This window comes from Dipodomys merriami, unplaced genomic scaffold (assembly GCF_024711535.1).
Source record: "Dipodomys merriami isolate MVZ:Mamm:240054 unplaced genomic scaffold, mDipMer1.0.p SCAF_408, whole genome shotgun sequence".
Lineage (NCBI taxonomy): Eukaryota > Metazoa > Chordata > Mammalia > Rodentia > Heteromyidae > Dipodomys > Dipodomys merriami.
Genome location: NW_027205693.1, coordinates 269,039 through 293,412, shown reverse-complemented (window position 1 = coordinate 293,412; position 24,374 = coordinate 269,039). Strand labels below are relative to the sequence as shown.

The 24,374-nt window shown below is 54.7% G+C and overlaps 1 protein-coding gene across 1 annotated transcript in view; it reads right to left on the bottom strand.

Annotated features, from left to right (window-relative positions):
* The window catches only part of LOC138806761 (glutamate receptor ionotropic, NMDA 2B), a 188,839-nt gene that overhangs the window by 47,158 nt on the left and 117,307 nt on the right, over positions 1–24,374 (bottom strand). Inside the window, exon 4 of the mRNA XM_069992101.1 lies at positions 22,089–22,687. Within this exon, the coding sequence (XP_069848202.1) occupies positions 22,089–22,687 (599 nt within the window). The remainder of the gene's footprint in view (positions 1–22,088; positions 22,688–24,374) is intronic.

Sequence of the window (24,374 nt, the reverse complement as noted above, 5' to 3'; positions counted from 1 at the left end):
TTGCAGGGAGCGCCCGGACACGGGTGGATGGATGGACGGATGGACAGATGGAGAGCCAGTCCGGGTGGAAGCCAGAAAGGCGTCGCTAATACATCTTTCCGAACCTCGGCAAAGGCTTAATCCCCGGGAAAGTGTGGTGGAGTTAATTTGATGAGCGCCTGCTTGACTTCCCTCGGATTCCTGGGTGCCTGGGCAGAGCCAGGGGTAATTAGCATTCGAGGCCTTGTCCTTGCCCATCCGCACCGCCCCCCCCCTCCCCACCAGGCGGTTGTGATGATAGGAAGGTAAATCTAAAATACCCACATATTCCTTGTAATTGAAGGAGAGGGGTAGAAAAGTAGCTGGAAGAAATGCCACGTTTGGTGTCTTCCAATTATCAAAGGGGTTGGAGGAGGGAGGGAGGGGGGGTAGATCAAACTCTGGGCCGCCCGCCCGCCACAGGCTGGGTGCCGTCTCCATGACAACCCCCTGGCACACGCGGAGAACAGCCAAAATAAGTCAAGATCCAAGCAAGTAGGTGTTGGTGTTGGTGGAGGAGCGCTAGGCCTGGACAGAGAGCGGCCCAGGGGAGAGGCGTTCTCTCTGGGAGAGGGTAATGCTCTCTCCATTTTCCTAATGCACAGCTCCAGCTGAGCAGGAAGCACCCAGCACCCAGCACCTAGCATCCAGCACCCAGCTCTGGGCTGCTGAACAACTCCTGTGGGTCTTGGGACAGTTGGGGGTCAGTGAGGCCCTGATTAAAGCTAAAAAAGAAACATCTGAGTGGGTAAAAACCAAATACATGCAAGCAAACCAAAACCCCACAAATGTTCCCCTGTATCCATTAGCTGATTTCCCCCAACTTCCTCTCAGCCATTTGCACATGGGTGTTCATTTCCGGGTCACTGGGGGAAGGAAAGGGAGGAAAGCCATGGTGACCAGGCGTGCAGGGACATTCTGTGCGGAGAGACCATCCGATTCCCACGTGGATGGGCTCCATGGCCCACTCCTGACCTGGGGCCCTGTCACACTCGAGATGTCCCGGGGACGAGGCCAAGCGGTTCAAACTCCGTCCATCCTGAGACACGGAAGGCACTGGGGAAGTGGGAACGAGAGCAAATGAACTGTGTCCGCACCGTCGGGGCCCCTCCCACAGCCTCCTGTGGGGCAGAGCAGGGCTGAGGGGAGAGGGGCAGACAGAGAGGGGGAAAGAGGGAGAGAGGCTGCCAAGGATCCCCTGTGGATCCTAGAAAATGAAGGGGAAGGAAGGCAGGGGAGGGGGAGAGGAAGGGAGAGAGGACGTGGACCAAGACACACTGCGTTCATCAACCGCTTCGTTCAATGGGACTCTTTATGCAGCCACTTAAAAGGTACTAATAATAACGATGGTAGAAAGTGTGGCACACCGCCGTGACTCCTGCCCACGCCTCACAGAGACCAGGACCGCAGGCTGCTGGGGTCCCCTCGCCCAGAGACTGAGCCGGGCCTGTGGAGCCTGGGGAAGACGCCACTCCCTCTCTCCTTCCTTCTTTTTTTTCCTTCCTTTCTTTCCTTCCTTTGTTCCTTCCTTCCTCCTTCCTTCCCTCCTTCCTTCCTCCCCCTTCCTTCCCTCCTTCCTTCTTCCCCCTTCCCTTTCCTTCTTCCCCCTCCCTTTTTTTCTGTCATTCTATCCGTCCCTCCCTTCCTTCCCTTCCTCCCCACCTCCTTTCCCCCCTCTCCCTCCTTTCCCTCTTGTCCTTCATTGTCTGCCCTCCCTCCATCTTTCTCCCTCCCTCTTCTTCTTCCCTCCCTTTCTCTCCTCCCTTTCCTGCCTGTCCTCCCTCCCTCCCTCTACTGTCCCCTCCACTGTGTCTCAGGAATCCAGTTAAGCCCGAAATGACCCCCAGGGTCAGAGCACAGCCCCCTTCCCCCCATGGCTATGGTTTCAGTACTGGGTCAGAGTCACAAGAAGCGGAAGTGGAAGGGAGGGTGGTGTGGCGTGGGACGTGTTGGATGTCGTAGGGAGGAGCCGTCCCAGTGGGGCCAGGAGAAGGGGCAGGCTGTGGGCAGCAGAGCTGGCACTGGGGTGCGTCTGCCAGGACTCTGGGGTTGCAGGGCCAGGCCAGGCGGAAGGCAGGACAGCAGAGGCTCAGGCCCCAAAGAGAGGCGGGGCCGCTCAGAGACCCGCCACCCTCGGCCTTATCTCTCTGAGTGCGCATCTAAGGAAAGTTTTCCAATAGGGCAGATAAGTGATCCAATTAATTTTCTAATTAATTTCCTGTTGTTGTGCAGAGATGTAAGAATGCTCAGCCTAGAGGCAAGTTGAAGGACTCCAGGTCCAGATAAGACACGGCGTGAATTCAAACCATCAAACGTCGTGGTTGGGTAGCAGCAGAACGTCCAAGGGGAAAACACGCGTGGACGGTGAGCAGCTATGCCACGCACCGGCTCCTCTCAGTCAGGATCCCACACCAGCTCCGCTGCGGCCTTCGGGCTACTCGGCTGGGTGGGGTGCTCGCCCACCCCACCCACATGGGCAGGAAGGAGAGGGAAATTGGGAGAGTTGATAAAAACCAAGAAGGGAGCCGGGCGCTGGTGGCTCACGCCTGTAATCCTAGCTACTCAGGAGGCTGAGATCTGAGGATCATGGTTCAAAGCCAGCCCGGGCAGGAGAGACCGTGAGACTCCTATTTCCAATAAACCACCCGAAAACCGGAAGTGGCGCTGTAGCTCAAGTGGTAGAGCGCTCGCTCGCCTTGAGCTGAAGAGCTGAGGGACAGTGCCCAGGCCCAGAGTTCAAGCCCCAGGACTGACAAAAAAAAAAAAAAAAAAAAAACAAACCAAGAAGGGAGCCGGGCACCACCGACCACGCCTGTCATCCTGGCTACTCAGGAGGTGGAGATCTGAGGCTCGTGGTTCAAAGCCAGCCTGGGCAGGAAAGTCCATGAGACTCTGCTCCAATGAATTAGCAAAAAACTGGAAGTGGAGCTATAGCTCAAGTGGTAGAGCACCAGCCTTGAGTGGAAAAGCTCAGGGACAGTGGCCAGACCCTGAGTTCAAGTTCACACACACACACACACACACACACACACACACCAAGACAGGCTGTGCCACACTCATTTTCTACGTTGGGGGCACAGCAGAGTTCAACGCTCCCCCTTCAAATACGCAGCAGAGGTCATGGAGCAACCTCGGGTCTGCAGGTGTGCAGCCTTACGACCTCTTGCCGGAGTCGTTTATCTATTGTTACTCTTGCTCGGAAACTCTCAGGACCACCTCCATCTTTCTGCAGTGAGTTCTAAGATTACGGCAATATCTGTTTCCCCAAAACCATCCCTTGAACTTCTCTCAAATGCTGGCATGAAAATCACCTCAGATGATTCTAGAACCTACTCTGATCACACTGTCACCTCAGCTGACCTGGTGTCACTCGGTCATCACCTTGTCCTCTGACAACTGCTGGTGAGGGGAGAGAAGCCAGCGTCAACACGACTTGTCAGTCAAGTCCTGTGGGCCCAGGGACCCCATGGGCCCGCAGCGTCTCCTACACCTGGCCGGATGAGGACTGGGGGGGGGACCCCACCTGCCTTGAGTTGCCCCCAGCCCTCCCCCACAGGTCAGATCCTCACCGCCAGCTGCCTCCAAGCCTCCCAAGTGCTAGGAGTTGAAAACTCCTCCCGCTGCACCCAGCACACCATACAACTTCATGTCGTCACGGGTCTCCATGCCCACTCTTCCTCAGTGACAGGTGGATGTCCTGCTGGCCTACAGGTGGAAGTCCAGGTGGCCTACAGCTACAGGTAGATGTCCTGACAACCTACAGGTAGAAGTCCAGGTGGCCTACAGCTACAGGTAGATGTCCTGACAACCTACAGGTAGAAGTTCAGGTGACCTACAGCTACAGGTAGATGTCCTGACAACCTACAGGTAGATGTCCTGATGATCCAAGTGGTTGAAGTCCTGGTGACCTACAGGTAGATGTCCTGATGATCTACAGGTAGAATTTCTGGTGACCTACAGCTACAGGTAGATGTCCTGGTGACCTACAGCTACAGGTGGAAGTCCTGGTGATCTACAGCTACAGGTGGAAGTCCTGGTGACCTACAGCTACAGGTGGAAGTCCTGGTGACCTACAGCTACAGGTGGAAGTCCAGGTGACCTACAGCTACAGGTAGATGTCCTGACAACCTACAGGTAGGCATCCTAATGACTTAGAGGTTGAAGTCCTGGTGACTTACAACTACAGGTAGATGTCCTGACAACCTACAGGTAGATAGATGTCCTGACAACCTACAGGTGGAAGTCCAGGTGACCTACAGGTAGAAGACTTTATAATATACAGGTAGAAGTCCTGGTGACCTACAGGTAGAAGTCCTGACAACCTACAGGTAGATGTCCTGATGACCAAGTGGTTGAAGTCCTGGTGACCTACAGCTACAGGTGGAAGTCCTGATGACTTACAGGTAATGTCCTGATGATCTACAGGTAGAATTTCTGGTGATCCACAGCTACAGGTAGATGTCCTGGTGACCTACAGGTGGAAGTCTTGGTGACCTACAGGTAGATGTCCTGGTGACCTACAGGTGGAAGTCCTGACAACCTACAGGTGGAAGTCCTGGTGGCCTACAGGTAGAGGTCAGGGCAAGCTGGAACATGACCCGTGCAAGCTGGAGGGGTGAGTGAGAAACAGGAGACCTGGGCAGCACAGAGTGGCTAACAGTGGCCCCCATGATGGGGTGGTGGGAGCCAGGCCTGGCTGGTAAGGCTGACCCCCTGGCCCAGAGCAAGGAAAACCAAGCCTCCCACCAGTTCACTGCAGGATGCACATTCTGGGTCACCATGAATGATACCACCCAGGGGAGAGGAAAACAATGGCCAGCACCTCAGTGTGTGTGTTGTGTGTGCGCACGCGCTGGTCCCGGGTCTTGAACTCAGGACCTGGGTGCTCTACTACCAGCTTTTGGCCAGCACCTCAGTGTGTGTGTGCACACGTGCTGGTCCTGGGTCTTGAACTCAGGACCTGGGTGCTCTACTACCAGCTTTTCAGTGGTTAGAGATACCAATCTCACAGATGAGCCAGGTGCTGGTGGCTCACACCTGTAATCCTAGCTACCTAGGAGGCTGAGATCTAGAGATCATGGTTCAAAGCCAGCTCAGGAGGAAAGTCCGTGAGACTCTTATCTCTAATAAAATATTAGCTCAAAAAAGCCACAAGTGGTGCTGTGGCTCAATTGGGAGAGCACTAGCCTTGAGCTGAAGAGCTGAGGGACAGCACCTAGGCCCAGGGTTCAAGCCCCAGGTCCAGGAAAAAAAAAAAAAAAAGGAATCTCACAGACTCTTGTCAGGGGCTGGCTTTGAACCTTGATTGTCAGATGCCAGCCTCCTGGGTAGCTGGGATTACAGGTGTGAGCCACCAACCCCTGGCTGGTTCTGCTGTCTTCAAAGACAACATTCTGTGGGTAGAAATTTCCTTCTGAGGTGTAACCTTGGACGATCTTTTCCCAGTGAGCTGGGGAGTATTAGGGAGCAGAACCTCCCTGCCCAGGACATCCCCTCCTGCCCCACCCTCCCTCCCTGTGCCCTGTCTGCAGAATGTCACTGTTATGTGAGGTGAATCCCCCTCCAGAGGCAGAGCTATCCAGAGGAGAGAGCCTAAAGAGGTCTGGAAGTGGGTGCTGCCCCAGGCTTCTGGGTGGGGAGGAGGGGGAGGAAGAAGAGAAGGGGGAGGAAGAGGAGGAGGAGGAGGAGGAACATGGCTCAGCTGTGTGCTAATTGCACCATCTGTGGCTGTATGGAAGCCTTGATAGTCACAATAGACTGTGCTATTTTTTTTCCTCTCTCACATTTAGAGACAAGCTGCTTCCTGAATTGGCTTCATTTTAAGGCGATGGTGACACATTTAAAACGTGAACAGGGAGCTGGGATCGGTGGCTCATGCCTGTGATCCTTAACTTTAACTCGGGAGGCCTTAGATCTGAGGATCATGGGTTAAAGCCAGCCTGGGCAGGAAGGTCTATGAGACCCTCTCATCTCCAATTAACTGGCAAAAAAGCTGGAAGTGGAGCTGGGGCTCAGGTGGTAGGGCACCAGCCTGGAGTACGAGAGCTCAGGGATTGTGCCCAGGCCCTGAGTGCATGCCCCAGGACGGACACACACACACACACACACACACACACACACACACACACACACACACACACACACACACACACACACACACACACACACACACACACACACACACCAAGTGGAAAGGCAAGCCAAGGTTCAGAGGAGCAAGGAGACCCCTGGGAGGCTGGCTAAACCCCTGTGCATCTTTTTCGCTGAACACATCGACTCTTCGCCCTACACAACACAGCTTGGCAGTTCTCGGGCAAATACTTTCAGTGGTTCACAGAACTTCTGAGACGCGGCTACAGATCCAGGCATCAAGAGTTGACCTGATGGGTCTTTTGTGATTTCTGGATCTCTCTCTCTCATCATTTTCCCTCACTCACAATCAGGAAACACTCCCCACAGGACCTTCCTCCTCTTCCTTCCTCCATGGCTGCGCCTCTTCACCAAAAGGCCTGTGACATGACCCAGTATTAAGCAGGTCCACTGGGATCTCAGCCCTGGCACTTCACATGCTGCCCAAGTCCCAGGAACCCTGCTCAGCCCCGGAAGACAGGTGACACCTTTTATATCCATACCCATATTTATATCTATGAAGATGTTACATACATCCATGCACGCCTACATACATACACAGATACATATGCAGATACAAGACTCCCTGTCTCTCCTTGCATTCTTGGCTTCCTTAGCTCAGACACATCTGCGCTCAGAAGAGATGAAGAGATCTAGGGTGGAAACTCTCCTAAGTGGCTCTCCACTAAACCAAGAAGCAGGTCGGCTGGGTGGATGGCGCAAGTCTGGTCACAGGAGCACGTCCTGTCCGTCTGTCCATCTGTCCTCCTCAGCACCTGGTCGTTCTAGCTCAGGAGGCCGAGCTGTGGTCAGAGCAGAGGCTGGGCAGTAGGAAGATTCTGAAAGCCCAGCCTTCACCTTCCATCTTGTTTTCGCCTCTTCACTCACGTCCCAACTCCCCCCCCACCCCCCCTCCGCCCTCTCCAAACTCATCATCTTCTCTCCCCTCCCATCACAGGGCTTGTGTCCACAGGAACTCTCCCTCCTTGGACAGGAAGCAGTGTGCACCTTGCAGATCTCCTCAGACGCTGCTCCCTTGTAAGTGGTATGGCTGCCTCAGTTTCCAGCACCTGCACAGGAAGTGCCTGGAGGGATGATCTATCTCTAGTCTGTACAAAGCTGCCCAGCGGCCTGGCATATTCAGGGAACCAATTCCACATGCATACGCCCACAGACATTTATCTCTCTTTTGCAAATCAATGTGTGAGTGAGCAGAAGTATTAGGAAGAGGTTTTTGTGCCATGAGCAAGCTCTTTGTACTTGAAACAATTTGGGTTATTGTTGTTGCTGTTGTTTTAATTGGTCCTGGGGCTGAATTCAGGGCCTGGAGCTATCCCTGAGCTCTTTCACACAAGGCTGGCACTCTACCACTTGAGCCACAGCTCCACTTCCAGTTTTCTGGTGGTTCATGGGAAATCAGAGTCTCACGGACTTTCCTGCCAGGGCTGGCTTTGAACCTCGATCCTTAGATCTCAGCCTCCCGAGTAGCTGGGATGACAGGCGTGAGCCCTGGTGCCTGGCCTGTCCTACAGTTTTTGTTTGGCTCCTTAGCCTTGATTCCCTAATGAGATGGCAAATGGAGTCTTGAGATGCCCACCAAGCACCCCTGCTGCTGCTACTTACCCTGCTAACCAGGGTCTCGCGTCTCCTACACCAGCGAGAAGAGCAGATCTGACTGTGGAATGGAATCAGTCACCCAGGGACAATGCCAGCCCCACCCAGTCCTTCCACCCTCGGGGGAGAGGAGGGCACGTGTGGCGGGCTGCCTGCGACCCCCTGAGGGCCAGTGCGCCCTCCTCTCGTGTACCACTGCCCTCGCTTGTCCCCGAATCCGCAGCTCGATGATGCCCAAGAGTTAAAAGCGGAGCCACGCAGAGCCAGGGCTGCCCGGCTGCAGCTGGTTTATATAATCTGCATGGTCCCCATGAATAGGAGGGTCCTTCTACGCCGTGCTGCGGGCTCTGGTCCGGAGATTGACCCGCGCGTGGAAGGAGGCTAGTGCAGAAGGTTTACTAAGAACATCCTCAGGCACAGGGCTGTCTAGCTCAGCCCCACAGGCGTGGACCGGAATTGATGCGTGGAGGGAGAAGTTTCAGAGGCCAGAAGGAACGGGGCGGGGGCGGGGGGGCTGGACCCTAGACAGTGGTGAGATTGCAAATCATGAGCGAGTAGGGGGTGTCACCCGGGAGGCCCGCTGGAGACGTCCACGGTGAACAGGCAAAACTCAGAGAGATTGGTGGTTGTTTTCTACAATGTCACCTTTCTAGAACACTTTCGGGCCTCTCTGACCATCAGGGAAGCCAATGTTTTCTATCCATTTTTTGTTGCTTTTTGCCAGTCCTGGTGGGTCTTGAACTCAGGGCCTGGGTGCTGTCCCTGAGCCTCTCTCTCTGCTCAAGGCTGGCGCTCTACCACCTGAGCCACAGCACCACTTCTGGCTTTTTCTGTATATGTGGTGCTGAGGAATCGAACCCAGGGCTTCATGTGTACGAGGCGAGTGCTCTACCACTGAGCCACATTGGGCCCTGAGGGCCGGAGGATACAGGAAAGGGGCCATGGGTGATTTTGTTTCACTAAATCCTCGCCTCTGCGGGTGCCGACGGGTTCAGCCAGGGGCATCCAGTGTGCGTTCTCCTGTGCCGCTCAGCCTGCCACATCCCGGGCAGGCTGGGCCCATGACCGCTAGAGGCCCCAACCTCTGTCCCGAGGAAACAGAGAATCAAATTATCTCAAATGTTATCTGAGCAGCAGTCCACACACATATTCTTCCACGGAGCAGTCAGCCCCATCTTCCCCACACAAGGGCCATTCCTGTTTGTGAGCTAGCCCTGCCAGGAGGCGTGCCAATGGGTGGTTCCTTCATGCCCCAGGAAAATTCTAGAAGTGGGCAACCCAGGATCTAGTCATTCTGTTTGGTTCCTGGGATTTGAACTTGAACTCGGGGCCTTGGCGCTAGCCCTGGACTTCTTTTTGCTCAAGGCTGGTGCTCTACCACTTGAGCCACAGCAGGACTTCTGGCTTTTTCTGTGATTCTTTGGAGGTAAGAGTCTCACAAGCTTTCCTGTCCGGGCTGGCTTTGAACCAGGATCCTCAGATCTCAGCCTCCTGAGTAGTTGGGATGACAGGTGTGAGCCACCAGCATTTGGCTCATTGTCTTTCTTTCTTTCTTCCTTTCTTTCTTTCTTTTTTTTCTTTCTTTCTTTCTCCCTTTCTCTTTCTTCCTTCCTTCCTTTCTTTTCTTTCCTATTCCTTTTTTCTTCCATCAGCAAATCACATATTTAAACAACAAAAATTAAAAATCTATGTTTCTACGATCTTCCCTGAACATAACAAGCTTGCCATGGTCACGCATGGCCCAGAACCGCTAGGCCGCTGGGCTGTGGAGCCACGCGGTGTTTTAGAGGCTCGATCGCTCCTGTTTCCTAAAGGCTCCTTCACTTCCTTCTGCGGGCTCACGAGGTTGTTCTGCAGTGGCCCCAAGCGGGTGTGATTTGGCTTCTTCTCTTCTGCTTTAGCAAGGTGGCCCGCCCTTCTCCGGGGAGGGGTGACTCCGAGAGCCCGCTCCTCCCGTCCCCCCTCCCTCCCCCAGCCACCGCTGATGGATCGGAGATGTCGGCCTGTCAGCTCGCATTGGGTGCTACCTGATGGGAGCCCACACGGAGGCAGAAGAATCTGTCTGCCGTCAGCTCCGTTAGTAAGTCCCAGAGAACGGGAGGCAAGCAGATGCGCTGGTGAGGAGGCTTCCTTCCCGGAGTCCGGGGGGGAGGGAGGCACGCTGGAGAGGAGACTTTCCTTTTTTTTTAAAGTCATAACAGCAACACTAAAACTTCTTTCTGTAGATGAACGGCAGAGCGATGGTCCCCCGGGGATCTGGGAGTGTAGGAAATAGTACATTTCTGTGTTCATGATTCGGAGCTGGCCCCAACGCCAGCTCTTGGAGAGCCAGGCCTTGTATTGTCTACGAGGTGGTCCTCATTTCCTGTCCGGTCCTCAGCATCCTGCAGGTTCTGAACTCTGATGGGTCACGTTGACACTGCCTTTAATCTCAGCCCAAAGTGGACTCTAGCCTCCCACCTGTCCTTGCCCTCCCCCCCAAAAAAAAAAAGATGACAGGAGAGACAAAAGTGCTGAGATTTTCATGTAACTCCACGTCCTCAGATCTTCAGAGCATCAAAGCCTCTGTGGAGGCTTCGGAATGATAAATATAGGCACCTTTGAATCATCCCTACCACGTTATGAAGACCAAACTCGGTGCCTGGACACAGTGGTCCATCTTTTCAGGTAGTCCTTAGCACCTAGAACCAGGCTATAAGTTTTGCAGTGCGGGTGCTGTGTGCTCAGTACTGCTGAGTGATGGTTGCGGTGGTCCCTTGCTGGTATGGTGTGAGGTGCTTTGGAGGAGAAGGCTGTGAGGATCATCAAAACATATGAAAAGGATGCAGAATTTGTCAAAAAGGACAAAAGTCACAGGATGGGAGGAGGGGAAGGGGTGAAGGGGAAGAAACATAGGGAGATGTGTTTGATGAATGACATCCTCTCCCTCATTTCCTGTTGGAGGAGGGGACTGCCCTCGGCTGGGAGGGGCTGGGAGCCGCCACGCGTCCCTGCCATCCCTGCTTGCTCCAGCAGGCCCTAGAACCGCAGCCAAGGGAAGGCCTTTCGACCCTGAATACCCTGCCCACCCAATGAGGCCAGATGTGAGCCTCTGCTCCCTCCATTACAACAGCAAGAATGCAGAAAATCGCTAGATCTTGTGCAACCATGGAGGAGGAAGAGGGAGAGGGGACAGGGGAGGAAGAGGAAGTGGAAGAGGAAAGAAGAAGATGAGGAGGAGGAGAAGAAGAAGAGGAGGAGAAGGAAAAGGCAGAGATAAGAAAGAAGAAAGACAGACAGAAAGAAGGAGAAGAAAAAGAAGACAACTCATCCCAAGAGGGCTGGCATTTCCTCTTGGGTCCAAGCCTCTGATTTGCATGGTGACACGTGTAGATGTCTGGGATGCATGTAGATTTCTAGGACACCTGTAGACGTCTGGGATGAGTATAGACATCTGGGACGTGTGTAGACATCTGGGACGTGTGTAGACATCAGGGACTCGTGTAGATGTCAGGGACATGTGTAGATGTCTGGGACGTGTGTAGACATCAGGGACTCGTGTAGATATCTGGGACGCATGTAGATGTTAGGGACATGTGTAGATGTCTGGGACAGGTAAAGATGTCTGGGATAGGTGTAGACGTCTGGGACAGGTGTAGACGTCTGGGACAGGTGTAGATGTCTGGGATGCGTGTGGATGTTAGGGATGCGTGTGGATGTTAGGGATGCATGTAGATGTCAGGGAAGTGTGTAGATGTCTGGGATGTGTATAGAAGTCTGGCACGCATACAGATAGATGTTCATGCAGACATCGTGGAAGAGCATGTTGGCCCTGCTGCCTTCCCTCCACCACTGCGGTCAGCGTGGAGGCAGACGGCGTCCTGGGAGAGAATCAGCCCCTACATAGTGAGGAACTCCAGCCCCAATGGAATTCACAACCCAGATCTGATTGATCCCCAAATACACCTCAGTCGGGAGAAGAGGTGACGCAGGGTAATAAAAGAAAACCCGATTTGCAATAAAAGCAACTCGATTCAAAACAATGACAAGATAACAACTAGAATCAGACTCAAGATCCCCCGCTTAGAATGCCATCTCCACCCCAGACCTCAGCTCCTCCCCCTCACAAAGAGCCACACTGGCCTGGCGCTGGTGCTCATGTCTGTCATCCAGCTACTCAGGAGGCTGAGATCTGAGGATCGGGGTTCAAGGCCATCCCAGGCAAGAAAGTCCCTGAGACTCTTATATCCAATGAACCACCACCGGAAGTGGAGCTGTGGCTCCAAATGGTAGAGTGAAAAAGGCTGAGGGACAAAAAGCCCAGGCCCTGAGTTCAACCAACCAACCAATCAAAAAAAAAAAGCCACCCAACCATAAATGCAGCACCATTTTGAATATGCCTAACTATGCACCTGGGGATCAGGGAACAGGGGGAAGGGGAAAGGGGGAAAGGGGGGTCCTGGTGTGGAATCTGCACCCCAGGGGCATTCAGTACATATCTGCAGAATGCTAATACGCTAGACATGGAAGAACCCTCAGGAACCAGTGGACAGAGGTCTCCTGCAGACGGTTCTGGCTCTGTTCTCCTCCCCAGGGGAGACCCCCAGCTTGCCTCGGGGTCTCCCCCCCTCCCCAGAAGGGAGGGATCCAGTCCCTTGCTGGGGAAATCAAAGCACAGACGAGGAATTAGTCAGCAGATGGTACAGCTCTGAGTATAGGGAAGAAAGGAAGGAGGGCAGGGAGGAGGTGGGAGGGAGGGGAAGGAGGGGGGAGCAGGGCAGTGGGAGGGAGGGGGAAGAGGGGGAGGGGGGTCCAGGGCTCCGGGTTTTGAGAGGTGCATGTGTTTTATTTCATTTCACCGTCACTGTGCATTGGAGAAATGTTCTCCGGGCACGGACGGCAAAGACGGGCTCCTGAGCCTGTGTTAGCAACATCTCCCTTTCTTCCACATTCGTCCAGTCTGTCAGGTGCACAGAGAGGCGGCATCCAGACCTTTCCATCCATGTGAGCCAGGCACCTGATCGGACTCAGCCTTCCCTCCACTCCCTCCCCCTTCCCAAACCCACCCCCCTACCCACCCCCTCGCTCTTCCATCTTTCCACCTGCACACAGAGATATTGAGCATTTTGTCCACTCTTCACTCCAACACCACAGACTGGGCCTGCTTTATATTTCTGCTACGTTTTTGTCAGTTGTGGGTCTTGAACTCAGGGCCTGGGCACTGTCCCTGAGCTCGTTCACTCAAGGCTGGGGCTTTACCACTTCAGCCACAGCGCCACTTCCGGTTTTCTGGTGGTTCACTGGAGATCAGAGTCTCATGGACTTTCCCACCCAGGCTGGATTTGAACTGCGGCCCTCACAGTTCAGCCTCCTGAGCAGTGAGATGTCTGGTGCCTGGCTCTGTCATTCTTTGTTGTCAGTCGGGGACTGTGGCTCCCACCTGTCATCCCAGCTAATCCGGAGGCTGTGATCTGAGGATCAAGGTTCAAAGCCAGCCCGGGTAGGAAAGTCCGTGAGACTCTTATCTCCAATAAACCATTAGAAAACCAGAAGTGGTGCTGTGGCTCACGTGGTAGCGCGCCAGCCTTGAGGCTGAGGGACAGCACCCAGATGCCCAGGTGTAACTGGCTGTCCCTGCACATCCCTGCGTGGCTGCGTGGACTCCATTTCACGCTGTATGCACATCGGATCCAGACTGTGGAAGCGTTTTACCCTGGGCTGTGGGGGGCTTTGCCGTGGGGCGGTGCGGGCTCCGGCCCTTCCTTTCTTCACTGGGAAATCAAGGCTTGTTCCTTTCGCTCTCCCCGAAGCCCCGTGGTTACCCGGGGGGCGGGGGGCGGGCACATGACAGGGTGCACATGCACCTCGTTATTACAACGATGATGGTGATTAGTGCTCAGGTTTGTGAGCTGGAAACAAGGGTAGAGACTCAGGCGGCCATTGTGGAGAGATGGGGTGGCCGGGGCGCTGCTTTGTGCGCGTGGGGGTTGGGGGGGCTGTCTGGAGGAAGGCTTCAGAATATTCGACTGCCCCCCTATTTATGAACAGCCGGGAGCCGGCACAGCGCAGGGCAGAGCTGTAAGAATGAGGGACCAAGGTGGGCAGGAGGAGGAGGCCGAGCCCCGCGGGGGTCTCCTTCCTCCCTCCCGCCCCCCCGCCCCGGGCTTTGGTAGAATGCCAGCGTGGCCCCCGGCTCTCGCCACCGCCTGCGGTGGGTGAAGCCCGTGTGAGAATTCACCAGCTGTGCCCGTGCCGCCTCTCTGAGTGGAGATTATGCACCAGGAAAAGCTCTTCCGTCTCCACTCGGAGCAGAGCCAGCTGCACGGGGAACAGTCGTTGTTGATGAACGAATGAATGCATGCATGAATGAATGAACGAATGATCCTTCTGGATGAAATCATTTTGCTCTCATTCATCAAGCTGGCTGAATCTTCCTCAGAGAACAATATACTTAGCAACCTCCCCCAGGCCTTCAAGGCTACCGCTGGCTTTCCAAAACAGCTCCCAATGGGAGACTACCCACCCTTACCCCAGCTACTTGGAGGCTGAGATCTGAGGATAGCAGTTTGAGGCCAGCCTGGGCAGGAAAGTCCGTGAGACTCTGATCTCCAATGAACCACCAGAAAACTGAAAGTGGCCCAGTGGCTCAAAGTGGTAGAGCACCAGACTTGAGCGAAAGAGCTCAGGGACAGTGGTCAGGCCCTCAGCCCAACGGGGGAAAGAGGGAAGGGGGGCGGTGCACGGATTGGCCGCTCATTAAAAACCTCCAGAGACTTCTGGAGCTATGGGCAAGGGGTTTGAGAAAAGTAATATTCTGTTCTGTGACAAGATCCTTTTTTTTTTCTTCTTCTTCTGAAGGGAAATAAGCTCCAAGAAGAGAGAGAGAGACAGAAAGAAAAGCAGGAGCAGGGTGGGCGAGGGAACGAGGGAGACATATGGGGAGGGGGGAGGAGAGGGGCGAGGAACAGAGAACACGGCGAACGAGCCGCCCCCAGACACAAAATGCCAGCACGTCTGGGTGGAAGTCTCAATTGTCAGTGCCTGAGTCTCTGCTCATCAGAGCAGTCTTTCTGCTTTTCTCCCCCAAGATGGGTCTCCATCCCAACGCCAGGAACAAAAAGAAAACCCTTTAAGGCTGGTGCTGGGGACTCATGCCTGTCATCCCAGCTACTCAGGAGGCTGAGGTCGGAGGATCGTGGTTGGAGGCCAGCCCTGGGCAGGAAAGTCCATGAGACTCTGATCTCCCATGAACCACCAGAAAACCAGAAGTGGAGCTGTGGCTCAAAGTGGTAGCGCACCAGCCTTGAGTGAAAGAGCTCAGGGGCAGCACCCAGGCCTTGAGTTCAAGCCGCAGGACTAGCACACACACGTGCACACTCACACACATGCGCACACATATGCACGCACGTATGTCCTTAACCTCCAACAATAGAACCCAACTTTGCCTCATGGATCCTATACTGAAAGCCAGAAAACCCTCTGTGTGCTTAAAAACTAGAACCACCGGACACAGAATAGTGGGGTGAGGGCAGAATGAAGGGCGACTGCTCGCCTCAAATCCTTTCTGGTCCACACCCGAGCAGTCAGCCCCATCTTTGAAGCTGCTATGAGAACAGCCCGGTGGGTCTCATGGAGAGGAAGCCACGTGGTGATGATGGAAAAATGATCAGCTTTCCCCCGCCCCATCAGCCCAGAGTGGCAGAAGCCGGGGTCATGGCCCTAACGTGGGATCTGGCCTCAGAGTTGCCCCCTGCTGGCCGGGGCGTGGGGGCTCACAGCTCCAGGCCTCAATCACTGAATGAGAAGGCGGCCTTGTTGGTCGATGGCTGTACGCGGGGAACACAGTGCTGAGCTGATGGCCACGGAATCGTTTGTGTCATCACTGCCCTTTGGTGAGATGTAACCTGGAGGATCTGCCGTGGTCCTCCCCACAGACAGAACCCACCAATTCTCCCCTCCCTCCCTCCCGTCTTTAATTAGGAAGATGTGCTGCCCTATTGGGAAACAACGCTATCATTCCTTCTGCGTGTTTTTCCATAGGGGTCTGCAGCTAGGCTTCGAGTGTGTGGCCAAGGCTGGGAACCCCCCCTCCAAACCCCAGAAATGGCACACATGATCAAACCCACTCACCCCCCACCCCCTGGGGCTCCAAACCCGCTGCCCCGAAGGCGGGCGGCTCCCTGCTCCTGGGGCGATCGGTGCAAGGTGAGGCCGGGTCCCCACTGTCTCTCCTCCTCCCTGCGGCCTCCCTCCTCCCCGCCCCCCATTTCTTGCTCATTCTGAACACCACTCTCCCCTTCCATTCTGCAGCACGTCGGGGAGCAATCCCATTAAATATAATAACAGTGTGGTAATACAAAGCAGGCCATTTTCCAGCGCTAATAACTTGCATTTCAAAACCACTTGTGTGCTCCGAAATTTAGAAAAGCATCAATTTCTCATCAGGACCCGTGCGCGTGCTCATTGAATCGCAAGCTTTCAAGTCTGTGATCGGGGGTGTTGGGGGGTGAGTTATAAATTACACAGAGAGGAAAGTGCGGTGCTGGAGAGAGAGTCAGGGCGTTGTTGATGGGGGGGGGGAGGCTGGGGGGAAGGTCCATGGCTGGTAATGAATAGATTCTCCAAGAAGGAAACATTCACCTCTGTGCCCTGTTCTGAGGCAGCCTGGGGAAGAAAGTCTCTACCCCTCCCCACCCCCACCCCCCCCCCACCCCCCCCCCCGCCCAGAGTGCCGAGTTTAAGTTTACACATCAGCGCCATGGTCACCTTTGAATCTGTCTGGCTTCTGCGGGCCAAACAAATGTAGCCACACCCATGGCAGTGGTTCAAACCCACGGAGGGCCCTGCAGGGTTGGCTTCTCATCCCCATCAGTATCTGGGCCTCAGTTTCCCTTCTCAGCCCAATGAAACAAGAATGTGTGCAACAGCCCCAGCTGTTGACATCATGATCACATGGGAACATTCTAAAAGACCTTTTTTTTTGGCCAGTCCTGGGGCTTAAACTCAGGGCCTGACCACTGTCCCTGAGCTCTTTCACTCAAGGCTGGCACTCTAGCACTCGAACCACAGCTCCACTTCCAGTTTTCTGGTGGTTCATTGGCAATCAGAATCTCAGGGACTTTCCTGCCCAGGCTGGCTTCGAACCACGATCTTCAGATCTCAGCCTCCTGAGTAGCTGGGACGACAGGCGTGAGCCACTTGGCTCCTAAAAGATTTTTTTTTAATCTGAAAGAGAACATTCAACTTCTGAAGATCATAGCAAATCTCTCTCTCTCTCTCTCTCTCTCTCTCTCTCTCTCTCTCTCTCTCTCTCTCTCTCTCTCTCTCTCTCTCTCTCTCTCTCTCTCTCTCTCTTTCTGCCAGTCCCAAGGCTTGAACTTAAGACCTGGGCACTGTCCCTGAGCTTTTTTTACGCAAGGATGGTGCTCTACCACTTGGGCCACAGCTCCACTTCTAGCTTTTTGGTGATTCATTGGAGATAAGAGTCTCACCGACCTTCCTGCCTGGGCTGGTTGATCCTCAGATCTCAGCCTCCTGAGTAGCTGGGATTCCAGGTGTGAGCCACCAGGCGGGCCAAACTGATTTATTTGGGTCACTTCATCGAACTCTCCCTATGGTTCTCAGAAGATGAGAGGGGTCTTTGGGGCACAAACGTGCGCTGCGGATTCCCATGGATCAACATGTGTGCTTTGTGCACACAGCAGGTCCCAAGTGACTCTCTCGTGGCACGGGATGCTGGGCACCTTCAGATGGCCCCTGGGCCCGCGTGGGCTCCTCCTGGCCGGGTGGGGAGGCAGGGAAGGAAGCGGAGCCTGGGGGAGCCAGGCCGCTAGGGGCCGCTCCGGGACAGCGCTGCTCCCTGAAGGTAAAAGGCACCGAGCGGAGGAGCACGGTTGCTAGGTAGCAATGGGCGTCATGGCAACCAGGGCTCCTATTTTTAAAATGTGTTGGTGAACACAGGCACACATGCATGTGCGTGTGGGGGGGGAGAGGAGCATTCCTCTGTGACGTTTTGGGGTTTGCCAGGGCAGGCGGGGCGGGGGGAGAAGATCAAGGAGCTGGCTGATCTAGAAGCTGTTAAATCTCCTCCTCCTCCTCCTCCTCCTCCTCCTCCTCCTCCTCCTCCTCCTCCTCCTCCTCCTCCTCCTCTCCCCATCACCTGTCACAAATGAACCACTGAGACCACACAGCAGGACTAGAAGGCAATTCTGGCTGGCTTCCATTGAGCGTCATCAGCCATGCTGGCCTTGACTCCTGATCCGTGTTCTATGGATGTTTCTAGAAATCTGCCCGGCCAAGTGAACCTCCCCAGGTGTGCCCTGCCTCTCTCTCCCCACAAAGTCCAGGCACTGATTGCACCCCGGTTCCCCATACTGGGTCAGAGACACCCACGGGTCCCACGCCTGCCGTGGGAGCGGTCACCGAGGGGGCTGGGGGCCCCGTGGTGTTCTGTGAGGTGCAGAAAAGCAGCCGCCATGTGCCTCCCGCTCCTCCCCACGAACCATCTCAGTCTCTCCCATCTCCTTTCCACAAATCCAGAGAATGACAGTCTTTGACACACAGAGAGGGAAAAAATAAAAAAAGAACTCATCCTTCCTAGAAGTAGAAAACCAGCCGGGCGCCGGTGGCTCACACCTGTCATCCCAGCTACTCAGGAGGCTGAGATCTGAGGATCGAGGTTCAAAGCCAGCCTGGGCAGGAAGGTCCATGACACTCTGATCTCCAATGAACCACAGAAAACCTGAAGTGGTGCTGTGGCTCAAGTGGTAGAGCACCAGACTTGAGCTGAAGCACTCAGGGACAGCGCCCAGGCCCTGAGTTCAAGTCCTACAATGGACCAAAGAAAAAAAGAAGAAGAAAAGGTAGAAAGACAGCAATGGTGCAGCCGGGCACAGCAGGTGATGGGCATTTCACACAGCGATACGCCCGTGGCTGGCGGGTGCTGGGCATTGGTTCCCAGGCTGATTTGGGCTTTAGCCTGGTCTCATCTTTGAGGGAAGAATTTATCGGAGATTCTCCGAGAGGCAGGTGTCTATGGCAGGACCTGGCTGCCCCAGGATTAACGATGTTTATAAACATCAGCGGGGCTCACCAACACAGACTGGGGAAAGCCAGTCTGTAATCCATTGCTTTGGCAGTGCTGGGATTAGAACTCGGGGCTTGGCCCTGGCTGGGCCAGCACTCTACTTCTTGAGCCACTGGCACTGTGGACACCCGTGGTCACTTGTGGCCACCAGTGCAGCTTTCTTTCTAGATCTGCACAAATCATCGTGGTATGTCCACAAATCTCCATCCTACGAGGAATCCCATAACAGCCCCTCCGAGCTCCTGAGACACAGGTGGTGAGTCTCTTCACCCGTGGTTCTGATCCTAGCCGTCCACCGCCTCTGAGCCTCCACCTTCCCAGGTGAAAGGCATGGGGCCCACGCGAGCATGCGCAGAACTTGCTCACAGAAGGAGGCCAGGCCCTGGGCGGCTGGGAGGGGGACCAGCCGGGCCTTCAATCATCATCTACAGGACACGTGCGGCCTGTCCACCCCCTCCACAGACGGCGAGGAGGAAGCCGCACCCGTTCTTCAAGTCGACAAGACAAATGATGGTATTACTGTAGACTTCCAGTGTGCTGACGTGACCTAACGTTGCTGGCAGACTTTTGTTCGGGGAAGGGGAGGGGGTGCAGAAAGGGAGAAGGTAGGGAGGGAGAGAGGGAAAGGAGGGGGAGGGAAGGGAGAGGAGGAGGAGGAAGAGAGGAGGGAATAGGAGAAGGATCTGGAAAGGCCATGGGAAAATGAAGGAAGCAAGTAGCTGAGCTTTTTCTATTCCCATCCAGCACCCTTCTGCACAGTGAATATTTAATAATAGCGATAATGATAACAATAATGATGATGATAAACTCCACCCTCTTGATACCGACTCAGGGAGATATGGAGGAGGAGCTGTGGGAAAAGCATCCGCTTTGATTTCCTGCATCCTTGGCCCAAAGCATGTAGAGCAATGCTGGTCAGACTTCATGTCCTGCATATTCTGACCCATGACCTCTGACATACGACCCCTCTCTGACCTCTGACATAAGACTTTCTCCACCCTCGGGGCCCTAGGCACTGGGACCATGGCTCTGTCCTCCTAGTGTGGCCTTCTTCATGCTTTCTGAGCTTTGCCAGGGAAGAATGTTTCCCTAGGAGGAGACGGTGAACCTTGTCAGAGATCTAGAGAGACAGCTGGCCAAAGGAGCCAAGTACTCCGGGCATGGGGGTGGTGCTGGTGGCTCACTGCTAGAACTTTCTATGGAACCTGAGGCCTGGGCTGAGAACAGAGCAACTGGCCCGTGGAAAAGCCCTCCTGGGCAAACAGCCAGCTAAGTTTACAGGTTTTCTTTTTAATTTGTTTTGTTGGTCCTGGGTCTTGAACTCAGGGCCTGGGAGCTGTCCCTGAGCGCTTCAGCTCAAGGCTGGTGCTCTACCACTTGAACCACAGCTCCACTTCTGGTATTCTGGTGGTTCATGGGAGATCAGAGTCTCACGGACCTTCCTGCCCAGGCTGGCTTTGAACCTCGATCCTCAGATCTCAGCCTCCTGAGTAGCTGGGATGACAGGCGGGAGCCACCAGTGCCCGGTTGCCTTTCTATTTTTTTTTTTAGAAAGATTGTTTTGTTGTTATGATGAAGGTGATTGCTGAGGAGTGACAGTTACGTAAGTCAGGTCGTGAGCATGACCCCCTTCCTTTGCTCTCTAGTTCTTTATTTCTTAAGCAGGGTGGCGGGTGTGTGGGCACTGCTCCTGGATGCCTTTGGTACAGTTCAATATTCCTTAAAGTAAGTTAAAAATGGACTCTCTCTCTCTCTCTCTCTCTCTCTCTCTCTCTCTCTCTCTCTCTCTCTCTCTCTCTCTTCTCTCTCTCTCTCTCTCTCTCAGTCCAAGCCTGGGACTCAAATTCAGTACCTGACGCTTTTGTGTATTGGAGCCACACCTCCAACCCCTGGATTCTCAAGACAGGCGATGAAATAAAGCAACGCTATCAAGTATCAAGTCTGCCAAAGTCTCCCTTGTGGCCTGGGATGGATTCACACCCACCCTGACACAGACACAGGGAGGTTTCTAGAAGGAGTTTCATGATTTTCCTGAACAATGCTCATTCCTACCTACTTGGCGGTGAGACCACTGTAATTTTGTCGAGATAATCTGAATTTTTACAAAGTGCCTGCGTAACTGCTTGATGAGAAAATAAGACCACACAGACCTGGGATAGAATCTTCTCGAAGCAGTCAATGAGCACTCCCCAAGAGAGCCACGTGGACAGAATGGGAGGCCATTAGGCAAAGTGGCTTCAAGAGAGCACAGGCCATCCGGGTGGTGGCACTATCTGGGGGGTGGGAAAGGGTGGCTGGGTCTCTGGTCCCCTCCCCCTCCTTCCTTCCAGCCCATCAGGAGGCCAGCAGCCTCTCACACTGGTCAGCGGCCACGTTTGCTCAGAACCCACAGAACCAAAGACATGTGGGGACTGAACACTCCAGGGAGGTGGAGGAGTGTCTGAAGTTGTTTCTGGCATGTACGTTGTCATGGCAACAAAGTGATCGACAGGAACCACCCTGTCATGTTGTTATGACAACAACACGACGGCCAAAACCTCCCCAACATGTTGGCATGGCAACGAGGTGGCTGACAGAAACCACCCCAGCACATTGTCATGGCAACAAGGTGCCGGACAGGAACCTCCCTGGTACATGGTCATGAAAATAAGGTGACTGACAGAAACTTCCCTGGTACACTGTCATGGCGACAAAGTGACTGACAGAAACGTCCTTGGTACACTGTCATGGCGACAAGGTGACAGAAACGTCCCTGGTACACTGTCATGGCAACACAGTGACTGACAGGAGCCACTCTGACCTCTGGCTGAGCCAGCATCCCTCCTGCCTGCCACCTGGCCTCATCCCCGCCCCCAGGGAACACCTTCTGTGTCCCCACGCAGCATAGCTGCTGTCTGTGGACTGGAACTCTCATCTCCCTAAGCCTACCTCATCTGAACAGACCCTCAGGGACCTGAAAGGCCTGGGTTTGAGTCCACATAGATCCATGTACCTCCAGATTTCATTACTGGATGAGGTCAAGCACTTGGGCACCGGGTGCTGGCGCGGGTTTTCTAGAACAAGCACAGGGCACAGCTGAGGCTGGGCCCTGGTGATCGCCGGCCGCTGGAGGCTGGCCTTCCTCCTGCTGCCTCCTCCACCACTTCTGAGCCTCTGCGGCCAGGCCTCTTCCAGGGCCTCTATGCGCATGCACGCATGCACGCACCCTCCCCTGCGCGTGCTCCTGCGCATGCCCCGGCAGGCCGCCCACACCCACACTCACCGGTTGAGCATGTTGGACTGGTAGATGCGCTTTTCGTGCGTGTTGTAGCAGCTGCTCTTAGGCTCGGGGATGAAGCTGTGCTCGGACAGCATGTCCGACGCGGCCGTGGTGATGATGGCGATGCCGTCGCGCACACGCGCAGACAGCCCGTAGTCCCACTCGTCGTACGAGACCGAGATGAGCCCTGTGGGGAACTCGGCCGGCACCGTGTCCGTGTCGCCGGCCACCAGGCTGGGCACGATCCACGTGTAGCCATAGCCCGTGAGCCCCACGGAGTGCGCCACCTCGAAGATGTAGGTGGCCTCCTCCTTGGTGCAGTAGAGCAGGATGATGGGGGTCTGCAGTTTCTTCAGCTGGTTCTGGATCTTGGAGTCCCCGTCGTCCAGCGACATGTCCAGCAGCAGCACCTCCTCCAGCTCCCAGCCCACGAAGCTGTTCTCGATGGTGCTGCGGATCTTGTTCACGAAGTCTTGGTACCCGGGGAAGTAGGTGGTGACAATGGAGAAGATGTACCAGTCGTACTCTTCCATGATGTTTAGCATTACCGAAGCCTGCTGCTCGATGGATGGCCCGAACTGGAAGAACATGGACGAGTCGTCCTGTAGGGAGGGTGGGAGGGAGAAAGAGGGAGAGGAAGGGAGGGAGAGAGAGGAAGAGGTAGGAAAGGAAAGTGATAGGGAGACGGAAGAAGGAAGGGAAGGAGGGAGAGAGAGGTCAGTCGGTCTTCAGTGGCAGTGCACACCGAGCTTCCGGTCCATCAGCATTTATTTTCAGGGCGATCGCTTTCTTTGGCTTCCCCTCCCCCAGCAAAGCTAAATCACAAACATGTATGGGACTGGGTTCCCACGCGTCTCTCCTGGGGAGGACAGAGTGGGAGATGTGGCCTAGCGAGGACCCCGTGTACAACCTGCACACACACAGATGTGGAGCCGGGTGCCCGTGGCTCACGCCTGTCATCCCAGCCACTCGGGAGGCTGAGATCTGAGGATCGCAGTTCAAAGCCAGCTTAGGAAGGGAAGTCTGTGATTCCCCATCAAGATGCAAGAAGTGGAGCTGTGGCTCAAGTGATAAAGCACCCAGCTTGAGCAAAGAAAAGCCCAGGGACAGCACCTGGGCCTTGAGTTCAAGGCCGAGGATGGGCATCAAAATAATACTATTAATAATGATAATGAAGATGGTGATGATGATGATGATGATGATGATGATGATGATGATGATGGTGATGAAGATGATGATGATGATGATGGTGATGAAGATGATGATGATGATGGTGATGATGATGATGATGATGATGATGGTGATGGTGATGAAGATGATGAGTGCCTGGAGTGTGAAGCTGGCCTTGTCCCAGCTGTGGGTTCTGGTGAGAGGAGCGAAGGTGGGCAGAGGGGTAGAGGAGGCCGGATGTGATCCATAGGCTCTAAGTCCTCCTGGGAGAATGGGAGGGAGGGTGGAGCTGGGTGGGATGGGCTGGGGAAGGGGGGAGGAGGAGGGAGGAACGCGGGGTGAGTGGACCAGGCGCCTGGTATGCAGGGGTGCACACGTCAGAATGAAGCCTCCTGTACAACTGACTGATGTAACCAAAGTATGTGTGTGTGCGCACATGTATATGCGTGTGTTTGTGTGTGTGTGTGTGTGTGTGTGTGTGTGTGTGTGTGTGTGTGTGTGTGTGCGTTTTCTCTCCTAGGGTCCAGAAAAAATCAGCAGAGCAACACGTGGGGTCTGGGTGGGGGGGAGTGACTGGGTGTGGATGGAGGGGGGAGCGGCGGGGCAAGTCAGAGCTGCTGACACATGTGCGTGCACACATGCACACACACACACACACACACACACACGGTGAGAAATAACTGACTGTTCCCACAGACCTTGGCCAGCCCTCAGCTCTGCCCAGCTGCATTTGTCCCTCACTTCCTGAACCCCGCATGGCCCGCAGACTGACATGGACAATGCCAGGCAGAGATCCCCGGGCGTCTGGTCCCATAGGGACCACCAAGAATGAGTAAGTGGCCGGGCACCGGTGGCTCACGCTAGTTATCCCAGCTACTCAGGAAGCCAAGAGGTCTGAGGATCAAGGTTCGAAGCCAGCCTGGGCTGTGATCTCCAATGAACCACCCAAATTCTGAAAGTGGAGCTGTGGCTCAAGCAGTAGAGCACCAGCCAAGAGAGAAAGAGCTCAGAGACAGTGCCCAGGCCTTGAGTTCCAGCCTTACAACTATAGAAATAAGCAGGTGCTGAGGGCAGAGTTCCTCCGGTCAGGTGTGGACCAGCCAAGCGCCAGCAAGCAGG